The 13,153-nt window shown below is 34.5% G+C and overlaps 1 protein-coding gene across 1 annotated transcript in view; it reads left to right on the top strand.

Annotated features, from left to right (window-relative positions):
• Positions 1-1,721: 1,721 nt before the first annotated feature.
• The window catches only part of LOC110870703, a 56,204-nt gene continuing 44,772 nt past the window's right edge, over positions 1,722-13,153 (top strand). The window contains exons 1-4 of the mRNA XM_035976175.1: positions 1,722-1,837; positions 1,925-2,104; positions 3,275-3,664; positions 3,905-4,002. Of these exons, the coding sequence (XP_035832068.1) occupies positions 1,722-1,837; positions 1,925-2,104; positions 3,275-3,664; positions 3,905-4,002 (784 nt within the window). The remainder of the gene's footprint in view (positions 1,838-1,924; positions 2,105-3,274; positions 3,665-3,904; positions 4,003-13,153) is intronic.

The raw sequence follows: 13,153 nt of genomic DNA, 5'->3' as shown, positions 1-13,153 counted from the left end.
TTATCACACAATCTACGGCGACATAATTATCCGATTTGCTAATCGCTCCTGTTAACATAAGACTGGACAACCACATTAGTCGATATTGTCAAATGGTGTTATCATCACCATTCGACCTGTTTGGCCTATATGCCCAATGTTACCTATTTAATCAAAAACATGGTTTTTGATTTCCAATTCATACATCCATCCCATCCCGGATTTTATTACCAAACCCTTTTTCTCTTAAACTCTTTTCTTAAAAATTCAACCAATTTCGGCTTACGCCATGGGTATCCTTTTAACCTTGATTTACATTAGTCGACACTTGACCAGTTTCCATTTTTACCCTTTTCCAAATTATTAGATTACACTACTAGGTAATCTTAACGAAAATCCATATTTTCGATATCATCGTTATCGCATTTATAACGTATAGAATAAACAAGTATTCTTCATAAGTGTGTAAATTTCACTTACCTCGCATCCCGAATACGCTTTTCCTTTATGCTTGACTCGTTTGACCCGCTTTCACCCCAAGCTTCACCTAGCTTGTTTAAGCGCCAACTATTATTTATCATTTCACAAGGTGGTTAGTCCTATCACAACTTAATATGATTTTTCCACCTTACACATTTTATATCCAAAATTATCATTCATCATACTATAGGCCGGTTTGACCTTTTAAAAGTCAACGGTCTAGTAACATTAGTAATTACACGATGTAGCTTGACTACTCGTTTGTTGGTGCATATTTCTGTCGACTTCGTCTTGTATAGAGTCTTGTTTTAGGTTGATTAGATCAGGGCACGTAATACGAGAAAAGTGTGAAATATGTGGGAAAGACCATTTCGCACGAAATGGAAACTTGGCCATTTCGCACGAAATGATGTTGCCATTTCGTACGAAATGACATTTGTCATTTCGTGTGAACCATCTTGTACGAAATGGGTCTCCCTATAAATACTAGCCTTGACCATTTCATTTGTAACGTTCTGATTCCGGTAGCGAAGCTCTGCCGAAGTGTCTCCAGCATTGTAAGACGATCTGATATCAATACAGAGACAGTTTAAAGTGATTTTGTGTACAAACCAGCTGAAATAACTCCGATACGTTTGTTTCCGCCTCTCGTATTGGATGAGATCTCTTCTGAACGACTCGTTTGGTCATGCTAACGATCCTACATGTGGTATCAGAGCTCATGAGGAAGAGTTCTTACTGATTCAGCTCGATTGCTTCAAAAATTCTGATTTCTACTCACTTTCTTCACATTTTTTCAAAATTAATCAAGATTTTAAGATAAAATGGTTTGATTTTCACATATAACACGTGAAGTATAGTTTTAATCAATCCTTGAAAGAATCAGACCTAAAATCGAACTAAAAGTTGATCAAATTGATAAAAATCCAGCCGATTGAATGACATCAGCATGATTTCGCACGAAATGAATTTCCATTTCGTTTGAAATTGTCATTCCGTTTGAAAGAGACATCATTTCGTACGAATTAACCTCAAATTTCCATTTCGCTTGAAACAGCTTTCCATTTCGCACGAAGTGGGTAAACAGGTCCATTCCGTTTAAAAAGTCAATTCCGCGTGAAAGGTTCATTCCGCTTGAAAAGTGTATTTCGCTTGAAAGGCCCATTTCGCTTAAAAGGATCATTTTGTTTGAAGAGCATTTCGTTTGAAGAAATCCATTTCGTTTCAAAGTGTTTAGTTTGTGATCTTTTGATAATCGAATCATGGAAAACGAGTTCTATAATGCCTTTGCTAGCCCGATGACTATAACTCAGAATACGATGTTAGAAAATGAAACAGGAACCACACAAAAACTGCCTAAGCTTATGAGTATTGAGGAGTATAGTGGATGGGCCGAACGTTTTGAAAATTGGGTTCAAGCATATTACCTAGATGCATGGGAATATACTGAATTTCGATATATTAGACCAGTTAAGGACGACGGAAAGAAGGTTGATATTAAAGATTTAAGTGTTGAAGAGAAACAGAAATACAAAAATGAAAACTTGATGGTTAGTCTCTTGCAGCAAGCTATTAAAGAAGAAATCTTGATTTTACTTCAACACAACGGAAGTGCTCATTCGATATGGAAAGAATTAAAATCAAAGTTTGTTGGAAGTAAAGAGATGATCAAGAACAAAACGTCGCATATGAAGAAAGAATTTGATCTATTCTGAGGATTAAGAACTGAAAACACCAAGCATATTATAGAAAGATATTGCAATTTGGTGAAGAACATGAAGAGATTAAGTATCAATAAAGATAAAGAAGAACTGATTGAAAAGTTGGCCAATGCGTTGCCACATGATGTTTGGGGCACGTATCTTATGATGTTAAAAAATAAACCTAAATTTGACAATCTAACGCTGAGCGATTTTATTGAACAACTCGAAGCTCAAGAGATGGAACAAAGAAAAATAGAGAGAATGAAGAACTATGATGGAGAACAAGACATTGGTCTGTATTACAAAGGTGGTGTTAGTGATAAGACCAACATTGCACCAAAGATTGAAACTGCTTTCAATGCAAAAAGTTCTTCTGAAAGTTCATCTCAAGGATCAAGTAGCAAAAGGAGATTTTCTTCATATCCATCATTCGATCCAAATTTTTTAGCAACAAAGAGTGGCAAAGTTCTACAATGCAACATTGCACTAAATCTTGAGAATGATAGAAATTATTCTGAAGAAGTAGCCAAAAGTCATATGTCTTTGTTGGTGACTGTGTTAGAATCTTATGGAAGTTTAGTTGCAGGAAGGATAGGAAATCCAATGTTGACAAAAGAGGATTACCATCAAATTGATGCTGAGGAGATGGAGTTGATGGATATAAAGTGGTGTTTGGCGAGCGTGTTGAGAAGAGCTGAAAAGTTTAAACAAATTACGGGAAGAGATGATTTTCGTGATGCAAATGTTTCTACTTTAGGATTTGATAAATCTAAAGTTATTTGTTTTCGTTGCAGGGAAAAAGGGCATTTCAAACGAGAATGCATAAATCGTGAAGCAAGTGGAGCTCAAAATCCTTTCAGCAACAATGATTACTATCGGAAAGCAATTTATCATCAAGTTGCTCAACAGCCGTTTCAACAACAACAGCCACAAACTGCACATGCTAGAAAGGAGATTGAAGAATCAAAGAAAGCTTATCTGGTTAATCAAGATGATGGAAGATTGTCAAAAGGATTCAGTTGGGATAAATATATTTCAGCTGAGAGTAAAGCATGTCTGATATGATGAAAGGCTTCCAAAAGATTTTAGTTGGATGATTCTGATCCTAACAGAAAAACAGATCTTAAAGCCTTTGTTGCTCAAAAAGTTGAAGATGATGATAATGATTATTGGGCAAATAGTATGAAAGAGTATTTAAAATATCTAGCTAAGAGAGATGCTGAAAAAGCTCGAATAGCAAAGAAGAAGGTTGAAAAACAAGATGATAGAGATGATGATTATTGGGCAGACAAAATGAAAGAGCATTTAAAATTTCTATCCGAGAGAGATGCAGAAAGAAGGAAAGGTAATAATGATGAAGAAGAGGTCCGAGTGATAAAGGTTAAAGAAGTTCCAGCTTTCGAAATTAAAAAGGAAGCTGATGTAAAAAAGATGTCTGAGAATTGTGAAAATTGTGAGACTCTGAAAAAGTACAATAATGAGTTGATTCACAACATGAACAGGTTGAAAGAATCGTATGATGTCTTCAACAAAGCCATGAATCAATACAATGAGTCAAGCAGTGAACAAGCTACAGCCATGAAGACACTCAATGGAGCATACATGATAAAGCAGGAAATGGTTAATTATTACATTGGGATGTGTGCTGAGCTTGAACAGAAATTGGAAACTCAGAGAATTGAAACTGAGAGAGTAAACAAACTATTGGAAAGTTACTCATGTTCTTCTTATGTGATTGATAGGATTTACCCCACAGTTGAAGGCATGAAAGCATTTGAAGAAGAAACAGCTGAAGTGAAGAAGTTCGAAACAAAAGAAGATATTCAAGTGAAGATCTCTGGTAAGAAACAAAGTGTCAGTTACAACAAATGTCCACCCCCGCTTGAAAATGGATATTCTCCACGAAATCCAAATTCAGAAAGAGTCAAAAAGGCAACCAACTTAAAGTGGGAATCTGAGCCTTCAGATAAATTGGCAGACAACATTGATGTCACGTTCACATCATCTGACACTGATCATGAGTCCGAGTTAATAAAGAAAGTGGTCGATCAGGTGTTGGATAAAGATGAAACGGAGGAGTCAAAATCAGAGTCAAAGTTTGAGTCCGACACGTCAATTCCATCAGTCAAAAAGAATAAACGGGTTTATAATAAAGAATTTCTGTTATCACAAAATAATTTGAATGACGAAACATTTAAAGTAGCTTATACTTTGAATGATTCTGACAAATTATATCCTGATGAGAATTTCCAATAAGAGGTGTTAAAGCTGAAATGATCAAAAAGGTTTTCAAACTAACAGAAATTAATATTTCTGAAATAAAAGATGTAAATCTTGCTGAAAAACCTAAACCTTACACCTCAAGGGTTCAACAAAGATTGAACAAGAAAAAGGGTTACAGTTCTGGTTCAGGTTATCGAAAGAAACCAAACCATAACGGTAATTTCAAAAAGAAGGGATTGGGTTTTATTCCACCAGAAAATTATAAAAATGAGAAAACTTATAAACCAAAAACTGTGTTTGTTTCAGGAACATCATCTGAAGAAGAAAAAGAGCATGTGTTCAGGAAGCTGACAAACAAAGAATTCCTTGCTTGGAAGCTAGAGGAAATGAAGAAGAAAGTTGCTCAGAGGAAGAAGGAGACAAGAATCTGTTTTCAATGCAAAACAATTGGTCATATTGCCAGCAATTGTCCAAAGGCAATCCAAGCAAAACAGGGAGTCTCTGAAAAATTCAAAGGAAAAATGGTTGAGAATGAACCACCAACCAAACAATTCAAAGTTTTTAAAAATTCAAAATTTGAGGTTGGTGAATGTTCAAAGAGTGATTACAAAAGAAAAGCGAAGACTAACAACCTAAGATGGGTTGTTAAGAAATCTGATGATAGTTCTAGCAATGATTCTGATTCGTCAAAATCAGAGGAGCTATTTTCTGGCGATGAATCTGACTCGTCAAAGTCAGAGGAGCCACAAGTTGAGCTAAAAGAAGAAAAATCAGTACCGCCATTGGATGATGCAAATTTTCCATCATTGCGGGCTGAAAAATTAAAATCAAAAGTTGGAAAAGTTGAGATTTCAAATCAATTCTTTTCTGAAAAGAAAGAATTTGATGTTGAAAAAGCCTTTAACCCCACTGTTCAAAATATTTTTGGAAAAATGATTGACGGGAAGGTCAAAGGGGTAAAGGAATTTTATGAGAAAAAAACAAAGAAACCAGATGAAGATGGGTCATCCCAGGTTAGTAACTGGGATAGAACCTATCATGACTAAACTCTGGAATTACCGGAGCTCCCAAGTTGGTAATCGTGGAGCAGGAATTGGCATCATTCTTGAAATATTTTTGTTTGAAGAACCTACAAGTGGTGGAAAAAGAGGTTTTCACCTACAAGTGGTTAATCAAGGTCATTAAGTTGAACTTGATTTAACTTTCATATGAGAGGTTGATAGAACAATGTGATGAATCCCTTAACCTACAAGTGGTTTGTGAATTTCAGCAAAACTAATTTTCTGGAAAAACCATTTTGATTAAAACAAACTTAAGTGTTTTGAAATCATAATGGGAAAATAATTTGTTGTCAGGGGGAGTTCTGATTGTTTATGACAAGAGGATGGAGAATTGAAGCAATTCAAATCAGTTTGTCAAATTTTCTTTAAACGTTTTTGAATTTTTAGGGGGAGTAAGAAATTTGAAAAATCCAAAAACATGATAAAATCAGAAAAAGTCAAAATCATTGAAAAATTCAAAACGAGTTTTGTTGTGAAATAGAGGAAATGATAGTACATCAGTGGACTATCACAACACGCTAAAGAATTGGAAAGTCAAATGTGATAAACGGTCTCACTGTCGATATGCCAGTAGGTTTTTATACATTCAGTAGTTTGTTTTCGAGATATAAACTTAAATATCAAATGCTTACTTATCTTGTGGGAAACATCTCTTGGATATAAGGGTAACCCCCTAAATCTTGTTTGAAGGGCTTTCTATTTCTAACATACTAGGTCTTTGTGCGTGATGATATCTGGGGTTTTATACCTGGACTTCTGATTTTGCGGGAGCAATAGCCTAGTCCTCGTATAATGCTTTGCACAGCTTTAATTTTTAAGCTCACCCTCAGCATAAAAAATGATGAAACATTAAAAAATGCTAATCATGTGCTGTTGAAGAAAGGATCCCCAAACGGGACACACCTAAAGACGAGCCATCATCTCTCTGATTGAACGGAAGTTCTAGCCTGAGCTCTCATGGTCTCTCATTTACCCGTTTACAGATATCATTAGTGTACACTCACCTGTAAGACTGAATATAGAAGTCTGGATACGGGAATATATTCTGAGGTGGGACACGCGAATAAGTCTAAGCCATTAAAACACTAAACTCGTATCTCGAAACAGTTGAACTTTATGTGAAAATTTAAGTAGATCCGTATACTGACAATCTAAGTGAATCGTTTAGAACTTAAAATGTTTAAAGTTTAACGGTGTTAGTGATTTGTCTCAAAAACTGATATGATCCTCTTACACAAACTCACAAAAATATTGTCTGTAAATATTTCTTTACTGTATTTCATTAAAATCAAAAATCCAAAAAGATTTTCAGTATGTTTTAGCATAAATTTTTGAAAATACAAAAAGATTTTCGACAACTGATGATGAAAAGCTGATTTTCAAAATTCCGAGTGCTAAACATGATGAACAGGTTTGGGAGAGTTTGTTCAAGATAAAATGTAAAGTTAAAAGGTTGAGATAATTTGAGAAATGTCATATTATAACAACTGATGTTTTGAGTTTGTTTCTACAAGTGGTAAGCAGAGAATAAATTTGTCAAATTTTAAATTTGTAAAATTTATTGTGAGGTAGAGATTTGTGCAGGTTAAAGCCAGGTTTCTGATCCTGTTGCTACGGAGAGCCAGGAGATATTTCAGAGCCTGAGAAAGCCTGAGCAGAGTGTGAGCCAGGTCACGATCTTGGAACAAGAGCTATTCCAGACTGCGATCCCAGCCTATCGAAATGAGGAGTCTGAAGATGCAAGAGCCAGTTTCTGATTCTGGATCAACATTCAAGAGAGAGTTTGAATGGTAAAGAGCCAGGTTCGAATCCTGTGATCCACGCAAGCTGCTGATGCTGAAGAACTTAAGGAATCAAGAGATCTGATCAAGAGAAGATAGAGTCAGATTGAGATTCTAAAAGAAAGAGAAAGAGATTGATTGAGGATGCTTACAATGGATAATCTTTGGAAAGAGCGAGAAGACTGATAAAGACTGAAGATGTGACATACAGAAGACTCGACACTGAAGACTTCGTCAACATCCAAGGGGGAGTCTGTTGGTACATATGTCTGTCGACTTCATCTGTATAGAGTCTTGTTTTAGGTTGATTAGATCAGGGCACGTAATACGAGAAAAATGTGAAATATGTGGGAAAGACCCTTTCGTGTGAACCATCTCGTACGAATGGGTCTCCCAATAAATATTAGCCTTGACCATTTCATTTGTAACGTTCTGATTCCGGTAGCGAAGCTCTGCCGAAGTGTCTCCAGCATTGTAAAACGATCTGATATCAATACATAGACAGTTTAAAGTGATTTTGTGTACAAACCAGCTGAAAGAACTCCGATACATTTGTTTCCGCCTCTCGTATTAGACGAGATCTCTTCTGAACGACTCGTTTGGTCGTGCAAACGATCCTACATCGTTTAATTACTTGGTCAATTACCCGGTAGCATCCTTCTTAGTCTACCGTTTATCCCCTTTATTAACCAAGTTTTATAACAATTATTCATCGAATTAACACTACATTAATCTTTCTTAACACAATGATGATATCAACATCATTTTAAACACGAGTTTATCATTATTTCCATCTTTTTATACCAAACCCAATTCATGTACTCAAACACCTAAATGGTTCAAGTAGCTTGTCTTTACTAACTAATATGATGATTCTAATCGCAAGTTTAATACTAACATCACCATGTCAACAAAAACGCATTTCAAATCATGCATGGTTAAATACTCAAACTTGCAAATTGTTTAAGTATCTCGCATCAACCATCAACTATGATGATTTCTGACACAAACATATCATCATCTTCATTATTTAATCAAAACCCACTTGTCTAAGTGTGGTGAATCGTCTAATTATTCAAATCATAGCAATTTTACTTCAAATTTCTACTTAGGGTTTGTCCCTAAGCAATCACACTTTATTAATTTGGCCATATTCTTCACGATTCATGCAATGATCGCATCATGCAAAATCAACTAATTTTCACAACTTCATGAATGTTAAAAATTTAACATACCTTACGATCCCCTTGACTTGGTGATCATTTCTATGTATTCAAATCCGAATTTGGCCTTCGATTGATCCTCCAATTTGAAGGTTTTGTTGAGTTTAGGGTTAGCTCCCATGGAGCTTGTCTACTGATCATTCTCACGCACGCACACACATACACACTGTGTGTGTAGTGTTTTTTTAATAATTAAGTTTTGAATCTTCCATTTTTAGCCCCTCTAGTTTGTAACTTTATAAAAAAGGGTTATTACCCATGTTTTCTTCATTGTTTTAAGACACCTTTTTAACTAGGTTAATATTCCTAGCTACTTGGTGAATTCGGGAAAGTTATGACATAGTTTATTTTAAGTCCTGTTAATTCGGGCCTCTTATAAACTTATTTCTTTAAAATCTTTTATTCACGTTGTATTTAATATTAGGATTATTTATTTAAATCCTAATATTTACCGGGTTACTTTTACCACTAACAGTACTTTACCCGTCTTTTAGTATTAACGGGGTTTGATTACCAAACCCGTTTTCGGGGTGTTACAATTTTGATTTTTATTAGGGTTGGTAATAGGTTACATGTTTAAGACATTCTTTTTACTTTTTTTAAATAGAAGGCTAGGACTTATCATTTCTTCTTCTTGATACATAAAACATACAACTGAGTGGGACAAGTAGAAAAGAAGTGATGACATGGAAGTGAGATGGAGAGATACAGGTGAAAAACCACCAAAACCAAATTGTATGAGTGGAGAAACAAAGATGAGAAAGTTGGTTTTTATGGTGTGTGAATTGAGTGGGACAAGAGAGAAAACCAATGTCATTGGTTTGCAGTGGCCAACTCGACATATCAAAACCATCGAAACCCATACCCATTGGGAATCCTCTTATATATCGACTCAAGATGTAATGATCAAAATAAAGTATCCAAAATGCTCATTTAGGAGAATGATGCATGTGTCACGTTATCATGGCGCTTAGACTACTAATCGGGTTCCATTTGTCACACCCCAATATCGGAGTGAGACGAACAAGATTGCTCAAAGAGTTCATAACATTATGTGACAATAATTTAAATCAAAACCGATTTCATTCATAACAATAAATTGTCAAGTACAACAAAAGAAATACAAGTACAACATCGAAAAGAAAAAAATGCAACAAGTTCAACAAAGTAAGATATTTAAATCTAGTATTTCAAGTGTGTTTCTAAGTCGTCCCTACTAGATTCGTCACGAGCATCATCATCAACCTGTAACATGTTAAAAATATGGTTCAACGCAAAAGCATTGGCGAGTACACAAGTTTTTAAATACATAGCATAAGTATAAAAGAATTACTCGAATCCAACATGGCAATTTTGTATACAAGGTTAAACTAGCATGCAATACTAAGAGTCAAACCCGAGTGTCCACGAGAATTATGTGCATCCCTCGCCACTAACGTGAACGAGACCGTTTATGTATAATAAGCTTAACAATACCCGACGGGCGGCATGCTATTCATATAGCGCTATATATGTTAAGATGGGTTTGCTAAGTTAATGACAAGTAGCATGTATGTAATCTAGCATGTAACCTAAGCATAACAAATAACATGTATATCGGATTGAGCGAATAAAGTATGTTTATGTGAATTTGTGTATTTTGGTAAGTTAACATGTTACAACCCAAAAATGCGTTAAAGCGAAAAAGGGCCAAGTGTACCCACGATTTTGCAAGCTCCAAACTTGTTAATCCCGTGAAGAGTTGTTTGATGAGGATGGAACACCGAGTCACCCTACAAGGGTAAACGAAGGTGTGTAAGTTCATGGATTAGGAATGGAAGATTCGGACTTGGAATTTAAAGTAGTAAAAGTATGTATATGAAAGTAATATCTAACTCTAAGATTTCGTTTATGACACTATAGTAAGTGGTTTCATGGGTCCCAAATTGCCCATTAGAATCGTAACAACTATATTAGATTTTTAGATATATTAGTCAAGGTTTATGACGAACAATCATGGCTTGATTATCATCACAAACTCAGCCATGTTTTATATATTTATATGTATGTTTATAAGGTAATAATATAACCTAAAACTATGTCCAATCAAGAAATGTCATATTATCATGTATTGTCAAGCATGAAGGTGAAAACCTCATTATATGATTCACCACTACACACACCATCATGAAGATGGTGGAAGAGTCATGAATAACAAGAAAATAAATCTATTCTAACAAAGTGACCAAGTACACTACAACCAAAGGTGTGCCAACACGATATGGAAAGGTAATCCTAAGTGTCGGAGGCTAGACGGGGCTAAGGTACTTTGATTCTAGCAAGTCACAAGAGTGTTCATACACAAGGTTAAGAATAAAGGAGAGGAACTTAGTTTGGAAAAGCCCAAGCTTCCATTTGTTCACACCTCACAAGTCATAAGTTCATCATATGGAAGATGATGACTTGTGCTTGTTTTCATCATTCAATTAACATGTATGAACATAAATAAAAGGGGTGTTTGAACCCAAAACTTTGATGGAAATCACCCTAGCATAAACCCACAACTATAGACTAAGTTGTGAGCTTGGTGGGAACAAGATTCCACCAAGTTTCTATAAAAAACATGAAGATACAAAGATATAAAACAAGCAGAAAGTTTACTTCACTTTGGGCCTCAAAAATGGTGAGGTTTCACCTTAGTTTCCGAAGCAAACTTGTGAAAACCTTCCTAGAGGTTCTCCAAGTGTTTTAGAAGAAGAAATGAGAAGAAAAGAGTAGAACAAGTGAGTTGAAACTCACTTAGAAATTCAGAAGGTTTCTGCTCAACTTGCTGAAAGGTTAGAGGATTTAGGGAGTGTTTTAGAGAGTGTTTGAATGTTGTAAAGTGGTAAAATGGCTGGGAAATGGGGTATTTATAGTTGGGGATTTAGGGTTAAGGTAGTTGGGTCTTAATTGCAAGTAGTTGGGGGTTGAACTAACAAAAAAAGAACAATTAAAACAGCCATACAAGGTGCGATCGGAACTCACAGCTTGTTTATTTTTATTATTTTTTTAGATAATATGTTATGTATATGTTGTTTAAGTTATGTATTTAACATGTTTAATGTATAACCTAACATGTTTAAGGTCTAATATGTATTTTAAACATGTTTTAATTAAACACAAGATGTGATTTACAAGCATGAATAATATGGTTGCAAGTATTTGAAATGAATTGATCAAGAATCATGTTTAGGTATTAAAACAAGTATTCAATCATGGATTATGTATTGCGAGAAGTATTTGCACATAAACAACGATTTGAGGTTACGAATTCACTGTGTTTGCAAGTTAAAACTACGTTTACGAGAATCATGAGTCATGTATCAAACAAATGTATGTATCAATGTATAAACACGTAACAACAATGTATTTTTCACATAAAAGGTCAATTTCATTACGATCGAAGTGTCGGATTTACCATGGTTTGAAACGAAATACGATTACAAAGGAAACGAGTTTCTGAAAATAGATTTATGATACAATCTTTCTAAAAACGAAAAGCTGCGAAAAAGCGGAGCATTACACCATTGACCGGGTGGGACTCACCATCTGAGTCTGGTTCAAGAGAAGTTGATGGCAAGACCTTTTAGTGGAAGGTTAACAACTTTTGGAGCTTGATAGTAAGACAACACACTAATCAAAAGTAAGTTAATTTAGACACAAAATCATCATCTGAGTCTGGTTCGAGAGAAGTTGATGGCAAGACCTTTTAGTGGAAGGTTAACAACTTTTGGAGCTTGATAGTAAGACAACACACTAATCAAAAGTAAGTTAATTTAGACACAAAATTAGTAAATAACTGAGGCAAGGCGAGGTGGTTCAATTTCATTGTTCTTTTGGCATTGAGATAATTAGCAAGGTGAGATAGTTAATGTCAATGAATTCAAATTCTCTACTTCACAAACTTTTTTTTAAACGGGTAATGTCTTTTAATCTTTGTTGTCTATGAGACTTAAACTCAAGACCTCCCCCTCTAAAATTCAAGTTTTGTCAAAATCTTTTATTTGGATTTAAAATTTATTTTTGACGCTAAATCATCCGAATGCGAATGTATCTCATCCACGCGATATCTAAGTCTGAAATAATATATATATATATATATATATATATATATATATATATATATATATATATATATGAGTTAAGAGTGTACAACATTTTATCTGATAACACCTACATACATATGTTAGTTGTGTGCGCACACACATATGTGTCTGTTTAAATATAGATGCAGAATAAAATATATAGATCTCAATATGAGAAACACATGAAGCAAAGTGTTTATATGTAAATATTAAAGTGTTGATATGTATAAGAAACAGTGCTGATATGTAACAATACATTGTGTAGTCATATAAACATTTTTTGTTAGATATTAGCACTTTATTTATTATATTTTTGATTAAAAGTATATTGTGTATCAGAACCTTCCTCTGTAAATATAAATAAATATACATACACCAAAACTAAGTTACAACTCTCTTTCAATCCCCTTTCCCTTGCATTTTGACATCACCTAGTCTTCTCAAATCAAACAAATTATAAAATAAGATCTTACAAAAATCTTTCATGATCATATGATATAAACAGATCCGTCTTGTAACATATATTTTATATATAAATTCTTGTCATATAAAAGCTACTTTTCTTAGGGGGTTATAAAGTCAAAAAAATAATTGAAT

This window comes from Helianthus annuus, chromosome 8 (genome assembly GCF_002127325.2).
Source record: "Helianthus annuus cultivar XRQ/B chromosome 8, HanXRQr2.0-SUNRISE, whole genome shotgun sequence".
NCBI classification, from domain to species: Eukaryota; Viridiplantae; Streptophyta; class Magnoliopsida; order Asterales; family Asteraceae; genus Helianthus; species Helianthus annuus.
The sequence above is the reverse complement of the archived record's forward strand: the minus strand, read 5'-3'. Positions and strand labels throughout refer to the sequence as shown.